Source organism: Bombina bombina, chromosome 7, assembly GCF_027579735.1.
Source record: "Bombina bombina isolate aBomBom1 chromosome 7, aBomBom1.pri, whole genome shotgun sequence".
Lineage (NCBI taxonomy): Eukaryota > Metazoa > Chordata > Amphibia > Anura > Bombinatoridae > Bombina > Bombina bombina.
Window position 1 is genome coordinate 639,400,851 of NC_069505.1, and position 22,598 is coordinate 639,423,448.

Here is a 22,598-nt window from a genome sequence, read left to right on the forward strand (position 1 = left end):
CTGTTCCCCAGATCATTTTATGTGAGAGTGTGACACGCTATGTGAGGTCTGTTCCCCAGATCACACTATGTGACAGTGTGACACAATATGTGAGGTCTGTTCCCCAGATCACACTATGTGACAGTGTGACACGCTATGTGAGGTCTGTTCTCAATATCACACTATGTGACAGTGTGACACACTATGCGGTGTCTGTTCACCAGATCACATTATGTTAGTGTGACACGCTATGTGAGGTCTGTTCCCCAGATCACTTTATGTAACAGTGTGACACGCTATGTGAGGTCTGTTCCCCAGATCACACTATGTGACAGTGTGACATGCTATGTGAGGTCTGTTCTCAATATCACACTATGTGACAGTGTGACACGCTATGCGGTGTCTGTTCCCCAGATCACATTATGTTAGTGTGACACGCTATGTGAGGTCTTTTCCCCAATTATAATACAATTATAATAAATAGAAGCAGAAATGCATCATAAACTACCCCTCAAAATGCTCTAGGCACAGACCTAGCTGGACAAATTGTGTAGGCACCTGGCTATTTGTATATATCATGTACTTGATAAACACATTTACTGGTCACAAACCACACAAGAGCTGAGGTTTTCCATTGTTTATTCACATGTAAAGATTGTACATTAGTGCCCGGCACGGGGCAGGCGTAGGTAATTCTTGACTCTTTATGATCATGCCGTGCAGATCTGAGATGTGGGGGGCTTAGGCCTGGAAGCGAGGCCAGGTTTTAATTGTGTTGTAGAAGGTGTTGCCAGGACATTCAGTGGCGGTGACATTACGGTGTCCCTTCAGGATGTAGGCAGACTTGATGTAGCCCTTGGTGACTCCACAGCTGATCAGGGCTTTGGCTGCGTTCTGGGCTGCAGCGTTGGGGTTACGGCCTTAAAGAAGAAGATAAATACAAGATGAGGACACTGGTCACTGCAAAAGTATTAGCTGCCAACATCACTATCAGTAACCGTCTCACCTGGTCACTGCAAAAGTATTAGCTGCCAACATCACTATCAGTAACCGTCTCACCTGGTCACTTCTCTAGTTTATACCATGAGAGATCATCTAATTGAAGCACACTATGGGGCCGATTTATGAATGTACAGGGTGGATCATGTCCGCCACACATCGATAAATGCAGACAGCATTTTTTAGTGAAATGCTTGTGCAATGCTGCCCCCTGCACATTCGCGTCCATTTGGCGATCGTATCTGCTCGGGATAATTGCTGTCCGCCACTTCAGAGGTAGTGGACGAGTTAAAGAGCAGCGTTCTTAGGACCGCTGCTTCTTAACTTAAGTTTCCGGCAAACCTGAAGGCTCATCGGAAACTGCAGCAAACGCTGCATAGTAAATTGGCCCCTATGGCTTTATTCAGGTTGCCAATTCTATATCATTTAACTGTGTGCAAACTATAATGGCCTTTAACATCAAACCAGATGGCATAGGAGTTTAAACCCTGTGGATCTAGACTGAACCAATAAAGAACTTTAAGGAAAAGTACAGGGGACATGAGATTTGCCATAAATCTAGACTGAACCAATGAAGAACTTCAAGGAAAAGTACAGGGGACATGAGATTTGCCATAAAACTAGACTGAACCAATAAAGAACTTTAAGGAAAAGTACAGGGGACATGAGATTTGCCATAAATCTAGACTGAACCAATGAAGAACTTTAAGGAAAAGTACAGGGGACATGAGATTTGCCATAAAACTAGACTGAACCAATGAAGAACTTCAAGGATAAATACTGGAGCCATACCGTACTTTTAGACTAATGTAGTTTTTGAGATAAGTACTAGCAGAATGATGTACTTGGTGAACCTGTGCTAACCAATGAAACGTTTAGAGAATAAAGCTACTTGTGAGTCAATATTGCAACATTGGGGTTGTGAAATTCCTTATGAATGTATGCTGAACCAATGAAGAACTTCAGGGATACCTATTGGGACTATGAATAACCTCATGAACTTATGCTCATGTCAATGAAGAATTTCACAAATAGAACTAAATCACAAATCTTATGACAAAAACTTTAAGTACTTTATGAATCTATACTGAGAACTTTATTATAATATACTGAGGCTGTGATATAGAATTGATATATGATATGCCTTTTCACTCTGTGCATTGATCAATGAAGAATTTCAGGTATCCTGTGTCTCTATACCGAGGCTAAAAAAGAACTTCAGGTACTTAATCAATTAATACTGGAATCCATCCATCCAACAAATAAATTTGGGTACTTGACTCTATTGTGTGAACAATGAAGAACTTCAGTTACTTAATAAGTTTATACTGAGACTAATGAAGAACTTCAGCTACTTAATGAGTTTATACTGAGACTAATGAACAACTTCAGTTACTTTATGAGTTTATACTGGGACTAATGAAGAACTTCAGTTACTTTATGAGTTTATACTGGGACTAATGAAGAACATCAGTTACTTTATAAGTTTATACTGAGACTAATGAAGCCTTCAGTTACTTTATGAGTTTATACTGAGACTAATGAAGCATTCAGTTACTTTATGAGTTTATACTGAGACTAATGAAGCCTTCAGTTACTTTATGAGTTTATACTGAGACTAATGAAGAACTTCAGTTACTTTACGATTTTATACTGAGACTAAGTATACTGAGACTAATGAAGAACTTCAGTTACTTTATGAGTTTATACTGAGTTTGATGTTCTCCATTAGTCCCAGTATAAACTCATAAAGTAACTGAAGTTCTTCATTAGTCTCAGTATAAACTCATAAAGTAACTGATGTTCTTCATTAGTCCCAGTATAGTTACTTTATGAGTTTATACTGAGACTAATGAAGAACTTCAGTTACTTTATAAGTTTATACTGAGACTAATGAAGAACTTAAATTACTTTATGTGTTTATACTGAGACTAATGAAGAACATCAGTTACTTTATGGGTTTATACTGAGACTAATGAAGAACGTCAGTTACTGTATGAGTTTATACTGAGACTAATGAAGAACGTCAGTTACTTTATGGGTTTATACTGGGATTATAGAAGAACTTCAGTTACTTTATGAGTTTATACTGAGACTAATGAAGAACTTCAGTTACTTTATGTGTTTATACTGAGACTAATGAAGCCTTCAGTTACTTTATGAGTTTATACTGTGACTAATGAAGCCTTCAGTTACTTTATGAGTTTATACTGAGACTAATGAACCTTCAGTTACTTTATGAGTTTATACTGAGACTAATGAAGAACATCAGTTACTTTATGAGTTTATACTGAGACTAATGAAGAACTTCAGTTACTTTATGAGTTTATACTGAGACTAATGAAGAACTTCAGTTACTTTATAAGTTTATACTGAGACTAAAGAAGAACTTCAGTTACTTTATGTGTTTATACTGAGACTAATGAAGCCTTCAGTTACTTTATGAGTTTATACTGTGACTAATGAAGCCTTCAGTTACTTTATGAGTTTATACTGAGACTAATGAAGCCTTCAGTTACTTTATGAGTTTATACTGAGACTAATGAAGAACTTCAGTTACTTTATGAGTTTATACTGAGACTAATGAAGAACTTCAGTTACTGTATGAGTTTATACTGAGACTAATGAAGAACTTCAGTTACTTAATGAGTTTATACTGAGACTAATGAAGAACTTCAGTTACTTTATGATTTTATACTGAGACTAATGAAGAACTTCAGTTACTTTACGATTTTATACTGAGACTAATGAAGAACTTCAGTTACTTTATGAGTTTATACTGAGACTAATGAAGAACTTCAGTTACTTTACGATTTTATACTGAGACTAATGAAGAACTTCAGTTACTTTATGATTTTATACTGAGACTAATGAAGAACTTTAGTTACTTTATGAGTTTATACTGAGACTAATGAAGAACTTCAGTTACTTTATGAGTTTGATGTTCTCCATTAGTCCCAGTATAAACTCATAAAGTAACTGAAGTTCTTCATTAGTCTCAGTATAAACTCATAAAGTAACTGATGTTCTTCATTAGTCCCAGTATAGTTACTTTATGAGTTTATACTAAGACTAATGAAGAACTTCAGTTACTTTATAAGTTTATACTGAGACTAATGAAGAACTTCAGTTACTTTATGTGTTTATACTTGAACTAATGAAGAACATCAGTTACTTTATGGGTTTATACTGAGACTAATGAAGAACGTCAGTTACTGTATGAGTTTATACTGAGACTAATGAAGAACGTCAGTTACTTTATGGGTTTATACTGGGACTATAGAAGAACTTCAGTTACTTTATGAGTTTATACTGAGACTAATGAAGGACTTCAGTTACTTTATGAGTTTATACTGAGACTAATGAAGAACTTCAGTTACTTTATGAGTTTATACTGAGACTAATGAAGAACATCAGTTACTTTATGAGTTTATACTGAGACTAATGAAGAACTTCAGTTACTTTATGAGTTTATAATGAGACTAATGAAGAACTTCAGTTACTTTATAAGTTTATACTGAGACTAATGAAGAACTTCAGTTACTTTATGTGTTTATACTGAGACTAATGAAGAACATCAGTTACTTTATGGGTTTATACTGAGACTAATGAAGAATGTCAGTTACTGTATGAGTTTATACTGAGACTAATGAAGGAACATTTGGGTATTTCATGAGTTTATACTGGGACTAATGAAAAACTTCAGTTACTTTATGAGTTTATACTGAGACTAATGAAGAACTTCAGTTACTTTATGAATTTATACTGAGACTAATAAAGAAGTTCAGTTACTTTATGAGTTTATACTGGGACTAATGAAGAACATCAGTTACTTTATGAGTTTATAATAACACTAATGAAGAACGTCAGTTACTTTATGGGTTTATACTGGGACTATAGAAGAATTTCAGTTACTTTATGAGTTTATACTGAGACTAATGAATAACTTCAGTTACTTTATGAGTTTATACTGAGACTAATGAAGAACATCAGTTACTTTATGAGTTTATACTGAGACTAATGAAGAACTTCAGTTACTTTATGAGTTTATACTGAGACTAATGAAGAACTTCAGTTACTTTATGAGTTTATACTGAGACTAATGAAGAACTTCAGTTACTTTATGAGTTTATACTGAGACTAATGAAGAACTTCAGTTACTTTATGAGTTTATACTGAGACTAATGAAGAACATCAGTTACTTTATGAGTTTATACTGAGACTAATGAAGAACTTCAGTTACTTTATGAGTTTATACTGAGACTAATGAAGAACTTCAGTTACTTTATGAGTTTATACTGAGACTAATGAAGAACTTCAGTTACTTTATAAGTTTATACTGAGACTAATGAAGAACTTCAGTTACTTTATGTGTTTATACTGAGACTAATGAAGAACATCAGTTACTTTATGGGTTTATACTGAGACTAATGAAGAATGTCAGTTACTGTATGAGTTTATACTGAGACTAATGAAGGAACATTTGGGTATTTCATGAGTTTATACTGGGACTAATGAAAAACTTCAGTTACTTTATGAGTTTATACTGAGACTAATGAAGAACTTCAGTTACTTTATGAATTTATACTGAGACTAATAAAGAAGTTCAGTTACTTTATGAGTTTATACTGGGACTAATGAAGAACATCAGTTACTTTATGAGTTTATAATAACACTAATGAAGAACGTCAGTTACTTTATGGGTTTATACTGGGACTATAGAAGAATTTCAGTTACTTTATGAGTTTATACTGAGACTAATGAATAACTTCAGTTACTTTATGAGTTTATACTGAGACTAATGAAGAACATCAGTTACTTTATGAGTTTATACTGAGACTAATGAAGAACTTCAGTTACTTTATGAGTTTATACTGAGACTAATGAAGAACTTCAGTTACTTTATGAGTTTATACTGAGACTAATGAAGAACTTCAGTTACTTTATGAGTTTATACTGAGACTAATGAAGAACTTCAGTTACTTTATGAGTTTATACTGAGACTAATGAAGAACATCAGTTACTTTATGAGTTTATACTGAGACTAATGAAGAACTTCAGTTACTTTATGAGTTTATACTGAGACTAATGAAGAACTTCAGTTACTTTATGAGTTTATACTGAGACTAATGAAGGAACATTTGGGTATTTCATGAGTTTATACTGGGACTAATGAAGAACTTCAGTTACTTTATGAGTTTATACTGAGACTAATGAAGAACTTCAGTTACTTTATGAATTTATACTGAGACTAATAAAGAACTTCAGTTAATTTATGAGTTTATACTGGGACTAATGAAGAACATCAGTTACTTTATGAGTTTATAATGAGACTAATGAAGAACGTCAGTTACTTTATGGGTTTATACTGGGACTATAGAATAATTTCAGTTACTTTATGAGTTTATACTGAGACTAATGAATAACTTCAGTTACTTTATGAGTTTATACTGAGACTAATGAAGAACATCAGTTACTTTATGAGTTTATACTGAGACTAATGAAGAACTTCAGTTACTTTATGAGTTTATACTGAGACTAATGAAGAACTTCAGTTACTTTATGAGTTTATACTGAGACTAATGAAAACTTCAGTTACTTTATGAGTTTATACTGAGACTAATGAAGAACATCAGTTACTTTATGAGTTTATACTGAGACTAATGAAGAACTTCAGTTACTTTATGTGTTTATACTAAGACTAATGAAGAACTTCAGTTACTTTATGAGTTTATACTGAGACTAATGAAGGAACATTTGGGTATTTCATGAGTTTATACTGGGACTAATGAATAACTTCAGTTACTTTATGAGTTTATACTCAGACTAATGAAGAACTTCAGTTACTTTATGAGTTTATACTGAGACTAATGAAGGAACATTTGGGTATTTCATGAGTTTATACTGAGACTAATGAAGAACTTCAGTTACTTCATGAGTTTATACTGAGACTAATGAAGAACTTCAGTTACTTTATGAGTTTATACTGAGACTAATGAAGAACATCAGTTACTTTATGAGTTTATACTGAGACTAATGAAGAACTTCAGTTACTTTATGAGTTTATACTGAGACTAATGAAGAACTTCAGTTACTTTATAAGTTTATACTGAGACTAATGAAGAACTTCAGCTACTTTATGTGTTTATACTGAGACTAATGAAGAACATCAGTTACTTTATGGGTTTATACTGAGACTAATGAAGAATGTCAGTTACTGTATGAGTTTATACTGAGACTAATGAAGGAACATTTGGGTATTTCATGAGTTTATACTGGGACTAATGAAAAACTTCAGTTACTTTATGAGTTTATACTGAGACTAATGAAGAACTTCAGTTACTTTATGAATTTATACTGAGACTAATAAAGAAGTTCAGTTACTTTATGAGTTTATACTGGGACTAATGAAGAACATCAGTTACTTTATGAGTTTATAATAACACTAATGAAGAACGTCAGTTACTTTATGGGTTTATACTGGGACTATAGAAGAATTTCAGTTACTTTATGAGTTTATACTGAGACTAATGAAGAACATCAGTTACTTTATGAGTTTATACTGAGACTAATGAAGAACTTCAGTTACTTTATGAGTTTATACTGAGACTAATGAAGAACTTCAGTTACTTTATGAGTTTATACTGAGACTAATGAAGAACTTCAGTTACTTTATGAGTTTATACTGAGACTAATGAAGAACATCAGTTACTTTATGAGTTTATACTGAGACTAATGAAGAACTTCAGTTACTTTATGAGTTTATACTGAGACTAATGAAGAACTTCAGTTACTTTATGAGTTTATACTGAGACTAATGAAGGAACATTTGGGTATTTCATGAGTTTATACTGGGACTAATGAAGAACTTCAGTTACTTTATGAGTTTATACTGAGACTAATGAAGAACTTCAGTTACTTTATGAATTTATACTGAGACTAATAAAGAACTTCAGTTAATTTATGAGTTTATACTGGGACTAATGAAGAACATCAGTTACTTTATGAGTTTATAATGAGACTAATGAAGAACGTCAGTTACTTTATGGGTTTATACTGGGACTATAGAAGAATTTCAGTTACTTTATGAGTTTATACTGAGACTAATGAATGACTTCAGTTACTTTATGAGTTTATACTGAGACTAATGAAGAACATCAGTTACTTTATGAGTTTATACTGAGACTAATGAAGAACTTCAGTTACTTTATGAGTTTATACTGAGACTAATGAAGAACTTCAGTTACTTTATGAGTTTATACTGAGACTAATGAAAACTTCAGTTACTTTATGAGTTTATACTGAGACTAATGAAGAACATCAGTTACTTTATGAGTTTATACTGAGACTAATGAAGAACTTCAGTTACTTTATGTGTTTATACTAAGACTAATGAAGAACTTCAGTTACTTTATGAGTTTATACTGAGACTAATGAAGGAACATTTGGGTATTTCATGAGTTTATACTGGGACTAATGAATAACTTCAGTTACTTTATGAGTTTATACTCAGACTAATGAAGAACTTCAGTTACTTTATGAGTTTATACTGAGACTAATGAAGGAACATTTGGGTATTTCATGAGTTTATACTGAGACTAATGAAGAACTTCAGTTACTTCATGAGTTTATACTGAGACTAATGAAGAACTTCAGTTACTGTATGAGTTTATACTGAGACTAATGAAGGACTTCAGTTACTTTATGAGTTTATACTGAGACTAATGAAGAACTTCAGTTACTTTATGTGTTTATACTGAGACTAATGAAGAACATCAGTTACTTTATGGGTTTATACTGAGACTAATGAAGAACGTCAGTTACTGTATGAGTTTATACTGAGACTAATGAAGAACGTCAGTTACTTTATAGGTTTATACTGGGACTATAGAAGAACTTCAGTTACTTTATGAGTTTATACTGAGACTAATGAAGGACTTCAGTTACTTTATGAGTTTATACTGAGACTAATGAAGAACATCAGTTACTTTATGAGTTTATACTGAGACTAATGAAGAACTTCAGTTACTTTATGAGTTTATACTGAGACTAATGAAGAACTTCAGTTACTTTATTAGTTCATACTGAGACTAATGAGGAACTTCAGTTACTTTATGAGTTTATACTGAGACTAATGAAGAACTTCAGTTACTTTATGAGTTTATACTGAGACTAATGAAGAACTTCAGTTACTTTATGATTTTATACTGAGACTAATGAAGATCTTCAGTTACTTTATGAGTTTATACTGAGACTAATGAAGAACTTCAGTTACTTTATAAGTTTATATTGAGACTAATGAAGAACTTCAGTTACTTTATGTGTTTATACTGAGACTAATGAAGAACATCAGTTACTTTATGGGTTTATACTGAGACTAATGAAGAACGTCAGTTACTGTATGAGTTTATACTGAGAGTAATGAAGAACGTCAGTTACTTTATGAGTTTATACTGGGACTATAGAAGAACTTCAGTTACTTTATGAGTTTATACTGAGACTAATGAAGAACTTCAGTTACTTTATGAGTTTATACTGAGACTAATGAAGGAACATTTGGGTATTTCATGAGTTTATACTGGGACTAATGAAGAACTTCAGTTACTTTATGAGTTTATACTGAGACTAATGAAGAACTTCAGTTACTTTATGATTTTATACTGAGACTAATGAAGATCTTCAGTTACTTTATGAGTTTATACTGAGACTAATGAAGAACTTCAGTTACTTTATAAGTTTATATTGAGACTAATGAAGAACTTCAGTTACTTTATGTGTTTATACTGAGACTAATGAAGAACATCAGTTACTTTATGGGTTTATACTGAGACTAATGAAGAACGTCAGTTACTGTATGAGTTTATACTGAGAGTAATGAAGAACGTCAGTTACTTTATGAGTTTATACTGGGACTATAGAAGAACTTCAGTTACTTTATGAGTTTATACTGAGACTAATGAAGAACTTCAGTTACTTTATGAGTTTATACTGAGACTAATGAAGAACATCAGTTACTTTATGAGTTTATACTGAGACTAATGAAGAACTTCAGTTACTTTATGAGTTTATACTGAGACTAATGAAGAACTTCAGTTACTTTATGAGTTTATACTGAGACTAATGAAGAACTTCAGTTACTTTATGAGTTTATACTGAGACTAATGAAGAACATCAGTTACTTTATGAGTTTATACTGAGACTAATGAAGAACTTCAGTTACTTTATGAGTTTATACTGAGACTAATGAAGAACTTCAGTTACTTTATGAGTTTATACTGAGACTAATGAAGGAACATTTGGGTATTTCATGAGTTTATACTGGGACTAATGAAGAACTTCAGTTACTTTATGAGTTTATACTGAGACTAATGAAGAACTTCAGTTACTTTATGAATTTATACTGAGACTAATAAAGAACTTCAGTTAATTTATGAGTTTATACTGGGACTAATGAAGAACATCAGTTACTTTATGAGTTTATAATGAGACTAATGAAGAACGTCAGTTACTTTATGGGTTTATACTGGGACTATAGAAGAATTTCAGTTACTTTATGAGTTTATACTGAGACTAATGAATAACTTCAGTTACTTTATGAGTTTATACTGAGACTAATGAAGAACATCAGTTACTTTATGAGTTTATACTGAGACTAATGAAGAACTTCAGTTACTTTATGAGTTTATACTGAGACTAATGAAGAACTTCAGTTACTTTATGAGTTTATACTGAGACTAATGAAAACTTCAGTTACTTTATGAGTTTATACTGAGACTAATGAAGAACATCAGTTACTTTATGAGTTTATACTGAGACTAATGAAGAACTTCAGTTACTTTATGTGTTTATACTAAGACTAATGAAGAACTTCAGTTACTTTATGAGTTTATACTGAGACTAATGAAGGAACATTTGGGTATTTCATGAGTTTATACTGGGACTAATGAATAACTTCAGTTACTTTATGAGTTTATACTCAGACTAATGAAGAACTTCAGTTACTTTATGAGTTTATACTGAGACTAATGAAGGAACATTTGGGTATTTCATGAGTTTATACTGAGACTAATGAAGAACTTCAGTTACTTCATGAGTTTATACTGAGACTAATGAAGAACTTCAGTTACTGTATGAGTTTATACTGAGACTAATGAAGGACTTCAGTTACTTTATGAGTTTATACTGAGACTAATGAAGAACTTCAGTTACTTTATGTGTTTATACTGAGACTAATGAAGAACATCAGTTACTTTATGGGTTTATACTGAGACTAATGAAGAACGTCAGTTACTGTATGAGTTTATACTGAGACTAATGAAGAACGTCAGTTACTTTATAGGTTTATACTGGGACTATAGAAGAACTTCAGTTACTTTATGAGTTTATACTGAGACTAATGAAGGACTTCAGTTACTTTATGAGTTTATACTGAGACTAAGGAAGAACATCAGTTACTTTATGAGTTTATACTGAGACTAATGAAGAACTTCAGTTACTTTATGAGTTTATACTGAGACTAATGAAGAACTTCAGTTACTTTATTAGTTCATACTGAGACTAATGAGGAACTTCAGTTACTTTATGAGTTTATACTGAGACTAATGAAGAACTTCAGTTACTTTATGAGTTTATACTGAGACTAATGAAGAACTTCAGTTACTTTATGATTTTATACTGAGACTAATGAAGATCTTCAGTTACTTTATGAGTTTATACTGAGACTAATGAAGAACTTCAGTTACTTTATAAGTTTATATTGAGACTAATGAAGAACTTCAGTTACTTTATGTGTTTATACTGAGACTAATGAAGAACATCAGTTACTTTATGGGTTTATACTGAGACTAATGAAGAACGTCAGTTACTGTATGAGTTTATACTGAGAGTAATGAAGAACGTCAGTTACTTTATGAGTTTATACTGGGACTATAGAAGAACTTCAGTTACTTTATGAGTTTATACTGAGACTAATGAAGGATTTCAGTTACTTTATGAGTTTATACTGAGACTAATGAAGAACTTCAGTTACTTTATGAGTTTATACTGAGACTAATGAAGAACTTCAGTTACTTTAAGAGTTTATACTGAGACTAATGAAAAACTTCAGTTACTGTATGAGTTATACTGAGACTAATGAAGAACGTCAGTTACTTTATGGGTTTATACTGGGACTAATGAAGAACTTCAGTTACTTTATGTGTTTATACTGAGACTAATGAAGAACATCAGTTACTTTATGGGTTTATACTGAGACTAATGAAGAACATCAGTTACTTTTTGGGTTTATACTGAGACTAATGAAGAACGTCAGTTACTTTATGAGTTTATACTGAGACTAATAAAGAACGTCAGTTACTTTATGAGTTTATACTGGGAATAATGAAGAACTTCAATTACTTTATGAGTTTATACTGAGACTAATGAAGAACTTCAGTTACTTTATGAGTTTATACTGAGACTAATAAAGAACTTCAGTTACTTTATGAGTTTATACTGGGACTAATGAAGAACATCAGTTACTTTATGAGTTTATACTGAGACTAATGAAGAACTTCAGTTACTTTATGAGTTTATACTGAGACCAATGAAGAACTTCAGTTACTTTATGAGTTTAAACTGAGACTAATGAAGGAACATTTGGGTATTTCATGAGTTTATACTGGGACTAATGAAGAACTTCAGTTACTTTATGAGTTTATACTGAGACTAATGAAGAACGTCAGTTACTTGATGGGTTTATACTGGGACTAATGAAGAACTTCAGTTACTTTATGTGTTTATACTGAGACTAATGAAGAACATCAGTTACTTTATGGGTTTATACTGAGACTAATAAAGAACATCAGTTATTTAATGGGTTTATACTGAGACTAATGAAGAACGTCAGTTACTTTATGAGTTTATACTGAGACTAATAAAGAACGTCAGTTACTTTATGAGTTTATACTGGGACTAATGAAGAACATCAGTTACTTTATGAGTTTATACTGAGACTAATGAAGAACTTCAGTTACTTTATGAGTTTATACTGAGACCAATGAAGAACTTCAGTTACTTTATGAGTTTAAACTGAGACTAATGAAGGAACATTTGGGTATTTCATGAGTTTATACTGGGACTAATGAAGAACTTCAGTTACTTTATGAGTTTATACTGAGACTAATGAAGAACGTCAGTTACGTGATGGGTTTATACTGGGACTAATGAAGAACTTCAGTTACTTTATGTGTTTATACTGAGACTAATGAAGAACATCAGTTACTTTATGGGTTTATACTGAGACTAATAAAGAACATCAGTTATTTAATGGTTTTATACTGAGACTAATGAAGAACGTCAGTTACTTTATGAGTTTATACTGAGACTAATAAAGAACGTCAGTTACTTTATGAGTTTATACTGGGACTAATGAAGAACATCAGTTACTTTATGAGTTTATACTGAGACTAATGAGGAACTTCAGTTACTTTATGAGTTTATACTGAGACTAATGAAGAACATCAGTTACTTTATGAGTTTACACTGAGACTAATGAAGAACTTTAGTTACTTTATGAGTTTATACTGAGACTAATGAAGAACTTCAGTTACTTTATGATTTTATACTGAGACTAATGAAGAGCTTCAGTTACTTTATGAGTTTATACTGAGACTAATAAAGAACTTCAGTTACTTTATGAGTTTATACTGGGACTAATGAAGAACATCAGTTACTTTATGAGTTTATACTGGGACTAATGAAGAACTTCAGTTACTTTATGAGTTTATACTGAGACTAATGAAGAACGTCAGATACTTTATGGGTTTATACTGGGACTATAGAAGAATTTCAGTTACTTTATGAGTTTATACTGAGACTAATGAAGAACTTCAGTTACTTTATGAGTTTATACTGAGACTAATGAAGAACTTCAGTTACTTTATGAGTTTATACTGAGACTAATGAAGAACATCAGTTACTTTATGAGTTTATACTGAGACTAATGAAGAACATCAGTTACTTTATGAGTTTATACTGAGACTAATGAAGAACTTCAGTTACTTTATGAGTTTATACTGAGACTAATGAAGAACTTCAGTTACTTTATGAGTTTATACTGAGACTAATGAAGAACTTCAATTACTTTATGAGTTTATACTGAGACTAATGAGGGAACATTTGGGTATTTCATGAGTTTATACTGGGACTAATGAAGAACTTCAGTTACTGTATGAATTTATACTGAGACTAATGAAGGACTTCAGTTACTTTATGAGTTTATACTGAGACTAATGAAGAACTTCAGTTACTTTATGAGTTTATACTGGGACTAATGAAGAACTTCAGTTACTTTATGAGTTTATACTGAGACTAATGAAGAACTTCAGTTACTTTATGAGTTTATACTGAGACTAATGAAGAACTTCAGTTACTTTATGAGTTTATACTGAGACTAATGAAGAACTTCAGTTACTTTATGGGTTTATACTGAGACTATAGCAGAACTTCAGTTACTTCATGAGTTTATACTGTTTCCAGTGAAATACTTCAGGTGCTTCATGATTCTTGTTTACAGTAAAGAAGGCCATGTATTTTATTACTCAATACTGAAGATCTGTGTTTAGATTAGCACAATAATAGTATAGGAGTTTGAAATGTTAATAGACAACCATACTTGTGCAATCAGTTAAGCCCCCTATGTTAACCTGACTTACTTGTGAAGGTTCCAATAATGTTGATACCAATGGAGTTTGAGTTGTAATTTGGGGCATGAGCTCCAACTGAAGTCCAGCCACGACCTTCATATATGTTTCCATCCTCACCAACCAGAAAGCTGTGTATAGACACACATATGTAAGCTTGCACTTATCACACAATGAGACTGGCATCTACACCATTTGTTCAAGCTAGATTACCCAAGATCTCACCTGTATCCAATGTCGCACCATTCGTTGGTGGTCATGTGCATGTTCTGAATGTTCTTGACTTGAGTAATGCAGGCTGACTGGGTGGTGCAGGATGCGCCTGCGGTGTGGTGGATGATCACGTATGTAACAGGGGTAGCCATTGCAGTACGGCATGTGGGTGCACGGCCTCCCCACTGGGACTTGGAGATGATTGTTGGACAACCTGTGAGGAGCAGATAAATAATTACATTATATAACTATAAATTCCTATCTCACCGAAACTACTGTAACTTCAGGTAAGTTCTCGTGTTACTCACCATAAGTAACTGCACAGAGGGCAGCGAGGAGAGCAATGACACGGAGCATGACTAAAATCTTGGGGACACGAGACAGATACCTAGGAGGAAGGTAAATGTAGATGTCAAAGATTGCAGCCCAGAGAGAGCGATACACAGGAGACACAGAGAACACCTTGTAGTGGGAGACTTGAGGTTTGAGAGAGGTATTTTTTTGGAAGAGACATACATATACTTTATGTGAGAGCACCTCAAAAGAAGAAACATATGGGCAAGAAGTAGCATATGGGTGGAGGCAGGTTTGAGAGAAGATCCTTGCAGGCAGAAACAAGATGATGAAGGGAAGCTTTCCAGGCAGAGACAGGCAGGTATAAGGCAAGACCCTAACAGAGACAATCCCATATGAAAGTCACCTAGCAAGCAGAAACAAGCTGATATAGCAGAGTCTTGCACGCAGAGACAGATAAGTATGTGAGACTAAACAAGTAGGCAAAGAAAGATATGAGACAATCACCTAGTAGGCAGAAACAGAATGGTATACAAGAGTCCCCTAGCAAGCAAAGACAGAAAGGTATGAGACAGTTACCTAGTAGCCAAAGACAAAAAGGTATGAGACAGTTACCTAATAGGCAAAGACAGAAAGGTATGAGACAGTTACCTAATAGGCAAAGACAGAAAGGAATGAGACAGTTACCTAGTAGGCAGAGACAGAAAGGTATGAGACAGTTACCTAATAGGCAAAGGCAGAAAGGTATTAGACAGTTAACTAGTAGCCAAAGACAGAAAGGTATGAGACAGTTACCTAATAGGCAAAGACAGAAAGGTATGAGACAGTTACCTAATAGCCAAAGACAGAAAGGTATGAGACAGTTACCTAATAGGCAAAGACAGAAAGGTATGAGACAGTTACCTAGTAGGCAGAGACAGAAAGGTATGAGACAGTTAACTAAAAAGACAGAAAGGTATGAGACAGTTACCTAATAGGCAAAGACAGAAAGGTATGAGACAGTTACCTAGTAGCCAAAGACAGAAAGGTATGAGACAGTTACCTAATAGGCAAAGACAGAAAGGTATGAGACAGTTACCTAGTAGGCAGAGACAGAAAGGTATGAGACAGTTACCTAATAGGCAAAGACAGAAAGGTATGAGATAGTTACCTAGTAGCCAGAGACAGAAAGGTATGAGACAGTTACCTAATAGGCAAAGACAGAAAGGTATGAGACAGTTACCTAGTAGGCAGAGACAGAAAGGTATGAGACAGTTACCTAATAGGCAAAGACAGAAAGGTATGAGACAGTTACCTAGTAGGCAAAGACAGAAAGGTATGGGACAGTTACCTATTAGGCAAAGACAGAAATGTATGAGACAGTTACCTAGTAGTCAAAGACAGAAAGGTATGAGACAGTTACCTAGTAGACAAAGACAGAAAGGTATGAGACAGTTACCTAGTATGCAAAAACAGAAAGGTATGAGACAGTTACCTAGTAAGCAGAGACAGAAACGTATGAGACAGTTACCTAGTAGGCAGAGACAGAAACGTATGAGACAGTTACCTAATAGGCAAAGGCAGAAAGGTATGAGACAGTTACCTAATAGGCAAAGGCAGAAAGGTATGAGACAGTTACCTAGTAGCCAAAGACAGAAAGGTATGAGACAGTTACCTAATAGGCAAAGACAGAAAGGTATGAGACAGTTACCTAGTAGGCAGAGACAGAAAGGTATGAGACAGTTACTTAATAGGCAAAGACAGAAAGGTATGAGACAGTTACCTAATAGGCAAAGACAGAAAGGTATGAGACAGTTACCTAGTAGCCAAAGACAGAAAGGTATGAGACAGTTACCTAATAGGCAAAGACAGAAAGGTATGAGACAGTTACCTAGTAGGCAAAGACAGAAAGGTATGAGACAGTTACCTAATAGGCAAAGACAGAAAGGTATGTGAGAGTTACCTAGTAGGCAAAGACAGAAAGGTATGAGACAGTTACCTAGTAGGCAGAGACAGACAGATATTAGAGAGTCACCAAGCAGGCAGAGACAGTTCTGAAAGAGTCATCTAGCAAGCAAAGACAGACATACAGTATATGACACAGTAAACTAGCTAAGAGAGACTAATATGAGAGAGTCACCAAGCAGGCAGTGATAGACACGTCTGAGAAAGTCATCTAGCAAGCAAAGACACATATATGGGACAGTCAACTAGCTATGAGAGACAGTTATGAGAGTCTCACCTAGCAGGCAGATATGGCAGTGGTACCCTACAGTCCTTTATGTAGGTAAGCTATGTGCTGCTGTAATAGAAAAGATGTAATGCTCTGCAGAGCTATATGTAGGTAATCTCTGCTGTGTTACTGTGTCAGTAATGGTGTCATACAGCACATTAGTGTAATACTCTGCAGAGCTATATCTAGGTAATCTCTGCTGTGTAACTGTGTCAGTAATGGTGTCATACAGCACATTAGTGCAATACTCTGCAGAGCTATATGTAGGTAATCTGCTGTGTTACTGTGTCAGTAATGGTGTCATACAGCACATTAGTGTAATACTCTGCAGAGCTATATGTAGGTAATCTCTGCTGTGTTACTGTGTCAGTAATGGTGTCATACAGCACATTAGTGTAATGCTCTGCAGAGCTATATGTAGGTAATCTGCTGTGTAACTGTGTCAGTAATGGTGTCATACAGCACATTAGTGTAATACTCTGCAGAGCTATATGTAGGTAATCTCTGCTGTGTTACTGTGTCAGTAATGGTGTCATACAGCACATTAGTGTAATGCTCTGCAGAGCTATATGTAGGTAATCTCTGCTGTGTTACTGTGTCAGTAATGGTGTCATACAGCACATTAGTGTAATACTCTGCAGAGCTATATGTAGGTAATCTCTGCTGTGTTACTGTGTCAGTAATGGTGTCATACAGCACATTAGTGTAATGCTCTGCAGAGCTATATGTAGGTAATCTCTGCTGTGTTACTGTGTCAGTAATGGTGTCATACAGCACATTAGTGCAATACTCTGCAGAGCTATATGTAGGTAATCTCTGCTGTGTTACTGTGTCAGTAATGATGTCATACAGCACATTAGTGTAATACTCTGCAGAGCTATATGTAGGTAATCTCTGCTGTGTAACTGTGTCAGTAATGGTGTCATACAGCACATTAGTGTAATACTCTGCAGAGCTATATGTAGGTAATCTCTGCTGTGTTACTGTGTCAGTAATGATGTCATACAGCACATTAGTGTAATACTCTGCAGAGCTATATGTAGGTAATCTCTGCTGTGTTACTGTGTCAGTAATGGTGTCATACAGCACATTAGTGTAATACTCTGCAGAGCTATATGTAGGTAATCTGCTGTGTAACTGTGTCAGTAATGGTGTCATACAGCACATTAGTGTAATACTCTGCAGAGCTATATGTAGGTAATCTCTGCTGTGTTACTGTGTCAGTAATGATGTCATACAGCACATTAGTGTAATACTCTGCAGAGCTATATGTAGGTAATCTCTGCTGTGTTACTGTGTCAGTAATGATGTCATACAGCACATTAGTGTAATACTCTGCAGAGCTATATGTAGGTAATCTCTGCTGTGTTACTGTGTCAGTAATGGTGTCATACAGCACATTAGTGTAATACTCTGCAGAGCTATATGTAGGTAATCTCTGCTGTGTTACTGTGTCAGTAATGGTGTCATACAGCACATTAGTGTAATACTCTGCAGAGCTATATGTAGGTAATCTGCTGTGTTACTGTGTCAGTAATGGTGTCATACAGCACATTAGTGTAATACTCTGCAGAGCTATATGTAGGTAATCTGCTGTGTTACTGTGTCAGTAATGGTGTCATACAGCACATTAGTGTAATGCTCTGCAGAGCTATATGTAGGTAATCTCTGCTGTGTAACTGTGTCAGTAATGGTGTCATACAGCACATTAGTGTAATACTCTGCAGAGCTATATGTAGGTAATCTCTGCTGTGTTACTGTGTCAGTAATGGTGTCATACAGCACATTAGTGTAATGCTCTGCAGAGCTATATGTAGGTAATCTCTGCTGTGTTACTGTGTCAGTAATGGTGTCATACAGCACATTAGTGTAATACTCTGCAGAGCTATATGTAGGTAATCTCTGCTGTGTTACTGTGTCAGTAATGGTGTCATACAGCACATTAGTGTAATACTCTGCAGAGCTATATGTAGGTAATCTGCTGTGTAACTGTGTCAGTAATGGTGTCATACAGCACATTAGTGTAATACTCTGCAGAGCTATATGTAGGTAATCTCTGCTGTGTTACTGTGTCAGTAATGGTGTCATACAGCACATTAGTGTAATGCTCTGCAGAGCTATATGTAGGTAATCTCTGCTGTGTTACTGTGTCAGTAATGGTGTCATACAGCACATTAGTGTAATACTCTGCAGAGCTATATGTAGGTAATCTGCTGTGTTACTGTGTCAGTAATGGTGTCATACAGCACATTAGTGTAATGCTCTGCAGAGCTATATGTAGGTAATCTCTGCTGTGTAACTGTGTCAGTAATGGTGTCATACAGCACATTAGTGTAATACTCTGCAGAGCTATATGTAGGTAATCTCTGCTGTGTTACTGTGTCAGTAATGGTGTCATACAGCACATTAGTGTAATACTCTGCAGAGCTATATGTAGGTAATCTGCTGTGTAACTGTGTCAGTAATGGTGTCATACAGCACATTAGTGTAATACTCTGCAGAGCTATATGTAGGTAATCTCTGCTGTGTTACTGTGTCAGTAATGGTGTCATACAGCACATTAGTGTAATGCTCTGCAGAGCTATATGTAGGTAATCTCTGCTGTGTTACTGTGTCAGTAATGGTGTCATACAGCACATTAGTGTAATACTCTGCAGAGCTATATGTAGGTAATCTCTGCTGTGTTACTGTGTCAGTAATGATGTCATACAGCACATTAGTGCAATACTCTGCAGAGCTATATGTAGGTAATCTGCTGTGTTACTGTGTCAGTAATGGTGTCATACAGCACATTAGTGTAATACTCTGCAGAGCTATATGTAGGTAATCTGCTGTGTTACTGTGTCAGTAATGGTGTCATACAGCACATTAGTGTAATACTCTGCAGAGCTATATGTAGGTAATCTGCTGTGTTACTGTATCAGTAATGGTGTCATACAGCACATTAGTGCAATACTCTGCAGAGCTATATGTAGGTAATCTCTGCTGTGTTACTGTGTCAGTAATGGTGTCATACAGCACATTAGTGCAATGCTCTGCAGAGCTATATGTAGGTAATCTGCTGTGTTACTGTGTCAGTAATGGTGTCATACAGCACATTAGTGTAATACTCTGCAGAGCTATATGTAGGTAATCTCTGCTGTGTTACTGTGTCAGTAATGGTGTCATACAGCACATTAGTGCAATACTCTGCAGAGCTATATGTAGGTAATCTCTGCTGTGTTACTGTGTCAGTAATGGTGTCATACAGCACATTAGTGCAATGCTCTGCAGAGCTATATGTAGGTAATCTCTGCTGTGTTACTGTGTCAGTAATGGTGTCATACAGCACATTAGTGTAATACTCTGCAGAGCTATATGTAGGTAATCTCTGCTGTGTTACTGTGTCAGTAATGGTGTCATACAGCACATTAGTGTAATACTCTGCAGAGCTATATGTAGGTAATCTGCTGTGTAACTGTGTCAGTAATGGTGTCATACAGCACATTAGTGTAATGCTCTGCAGAGCTATATGTAGGTAATCTCTGCTGTGTTACTGTGTCAGTAATGGTGTCATACAGCACATTAGTGTAATACTCTGCAGAGCTATATGTAGGTAATCTCTGCTGTGTTACTGTGTCAGTAATGATGTCATACAGCACATTAGTGTAATACTCTGCAGAGCTATATGTAGGTAATCTCTGCTGTGTTACTGTGTCAGTAATGGTGTCATACAGCACATTAGTGTAATACTCTGCAGAGCTATATGTAGGTAATCTGCTGTGTTACTGTGTCAGTAATGGTGTCATACAGCACATTAGTGCAATACTCTGCAGAGCTATATGTAGGTAATCTCTGCTGTGTTACTGTGTCAGTAATGGTGTCATACAGCACATTAGTGTAATGCTCTGCAGAGCTATATGTAGGTAATCTCTGCTGTGTTACTGTGTCAGTAATGGTGTCATACAGCACATTAGTGTAATACTCTGCAGAGCTATATGTAGGTAATCTGCTGTGTTACTGTGTCAGTAATGGTGTCATACAGCACATTAGTGCAATACTCTGCAGAGCTATATGTAGGTAATCTCTGCTGTGTTACTGTGTCAGTAATGGTGTCATACAGCACATTAGTGTAATGCTCTGCAGAGCTATATGTAGGTAATCTCTGCTGTGTTACTGTGTCAGTAATGGTGTCATACAGCACATTAGTGTAATACTCTGCAGAGCTATATGTAGGTAATCTGCTGTGTTACTGTGTCAGTAATGGTGTCATACAGCACATTAGTGTAATACTCTGCAGAGCTATATGTAGGTAATCTGCTGTGTTACTGTGTCAGTAATGGTGTCATACAGCACATTAGTGTAATACTCTGCAGAGCTATATGTAGGTAATCTGCTGTGTTACTGTGTCAGTAATGGTGTCATACAGCACATTAGTGTAATACTCTGCAGAGCTATATGTAGGTAATCTCTGCTGTGTTACTGTGTCAGTAATGGTGTCATACAGCACATTAGTGTAATACTCTGCAGAGCTATATGTAGGTAATCTGCTGTGTTACTGTGTCAGTAATGGTGTCATACAGCACATTAGTGTAATGCTCTGCAGAGCTATATGTAGGTAATCTCTGCTGTGTTACTGTGTCAGTAATGGTGTCATACAGCACATTAGTGCAATACTCTGCAGAGCTATATGTAGGTAATCTCTGCTGTGTTACTGTGTCAGTAATGATGTCATACAGCACATTCGTGTAATACTCTGCAGAGCTATATGTAGGTAATCTCTGCTGTGTTACTGTGTCAGTAATGGTGTCATACAGCACATTAGTGTAATGCTCTGCAGAGCTATATGTAGGTAATCTCTGCTGTGTTACTGTGTCAGTAATGGTGTCATACAGCACATTAGTGTAATACTCTGCAGAGCTATATGTAGGTAATCTCTGCTGTGTTACTGTGTCAGTAATGGTGTCATACAGCACATTAGTGTAATGCTCTGCAGAGCTATATGTAGGTAATCTCTGCTGTGTTACTGTATCAGTAATGGTGTCATACAGCACATTAGTGTAATGCTCTGCAGAGCTATATGTAGGTAATCTCTGCTGTGTTACTGTGTCAGTAATGGTGTCATACAGCACATTAGTGTAATACTCTGCAGAGCTATATGTAGGTAATCTCTGCTGTATTACTGTGTCAGTAATGGTGTCATACAGCACATTAGTGTAATACTCTGCAGAGCTATATGT

At 35.0% G+C, this 22,598-nt stretch overlaps 1 protein-coding gene across 1 annotated transcript; it reads right to left on the reverse strand.

Moving 5' to 3' along the window:
* Positions 1-601: 601 nt before the first annotated feature.
* Positions 602-15,261, reverse strand: LOC128636176 (peptidoglycan-recognition protein SC2). Its single transcript, XM_053689226.1, has 4 exons — positions 15,182-15,261; positions 14,886-15,087; positions 14,673-14,791; positions 602-899 (listed from the first exon to the last, which is right to left on the reverse strand). The coding sequence occupies exons 1-4, from the start codon at positions 15,228-15,230 to the stop codon at positions 721-723; spliced, it is 549 nt and encodes a 182-aa protein (XP_053545201.1). The 5' UTR covers positions 15,231-15,261; the 3' UTR covers positions 602-720.
* Positions 15,262-22,598: the final 7,337 nt, after the last annotated feature.

Excerpts from the sequence above, each read along its gene's own strand:
- LOC128636176 (XM_053689226.1), bottom strand. The coding sequence starts at position 15,230 with ATGCTCCGTGTCATTGCTCTCCTCGCTGCCCTCTGTGCAGTTACTTAT. Across the intron at positions 14,792-14,885 it reads TGGTGCGACATTGGATACAG|CTTTCTGGTTGGTGAGGATG; the intron begins GTGAGATCTTGG and ends GTCTATACACAG. Across the intron at positions 900-14,672 it reads CATTATTGGAACCTTCACAA|GCCGTAACCCCAACGCTGCA; the intron begins GTAAGTCAGGTT and ends TTCTTCTTTAAG.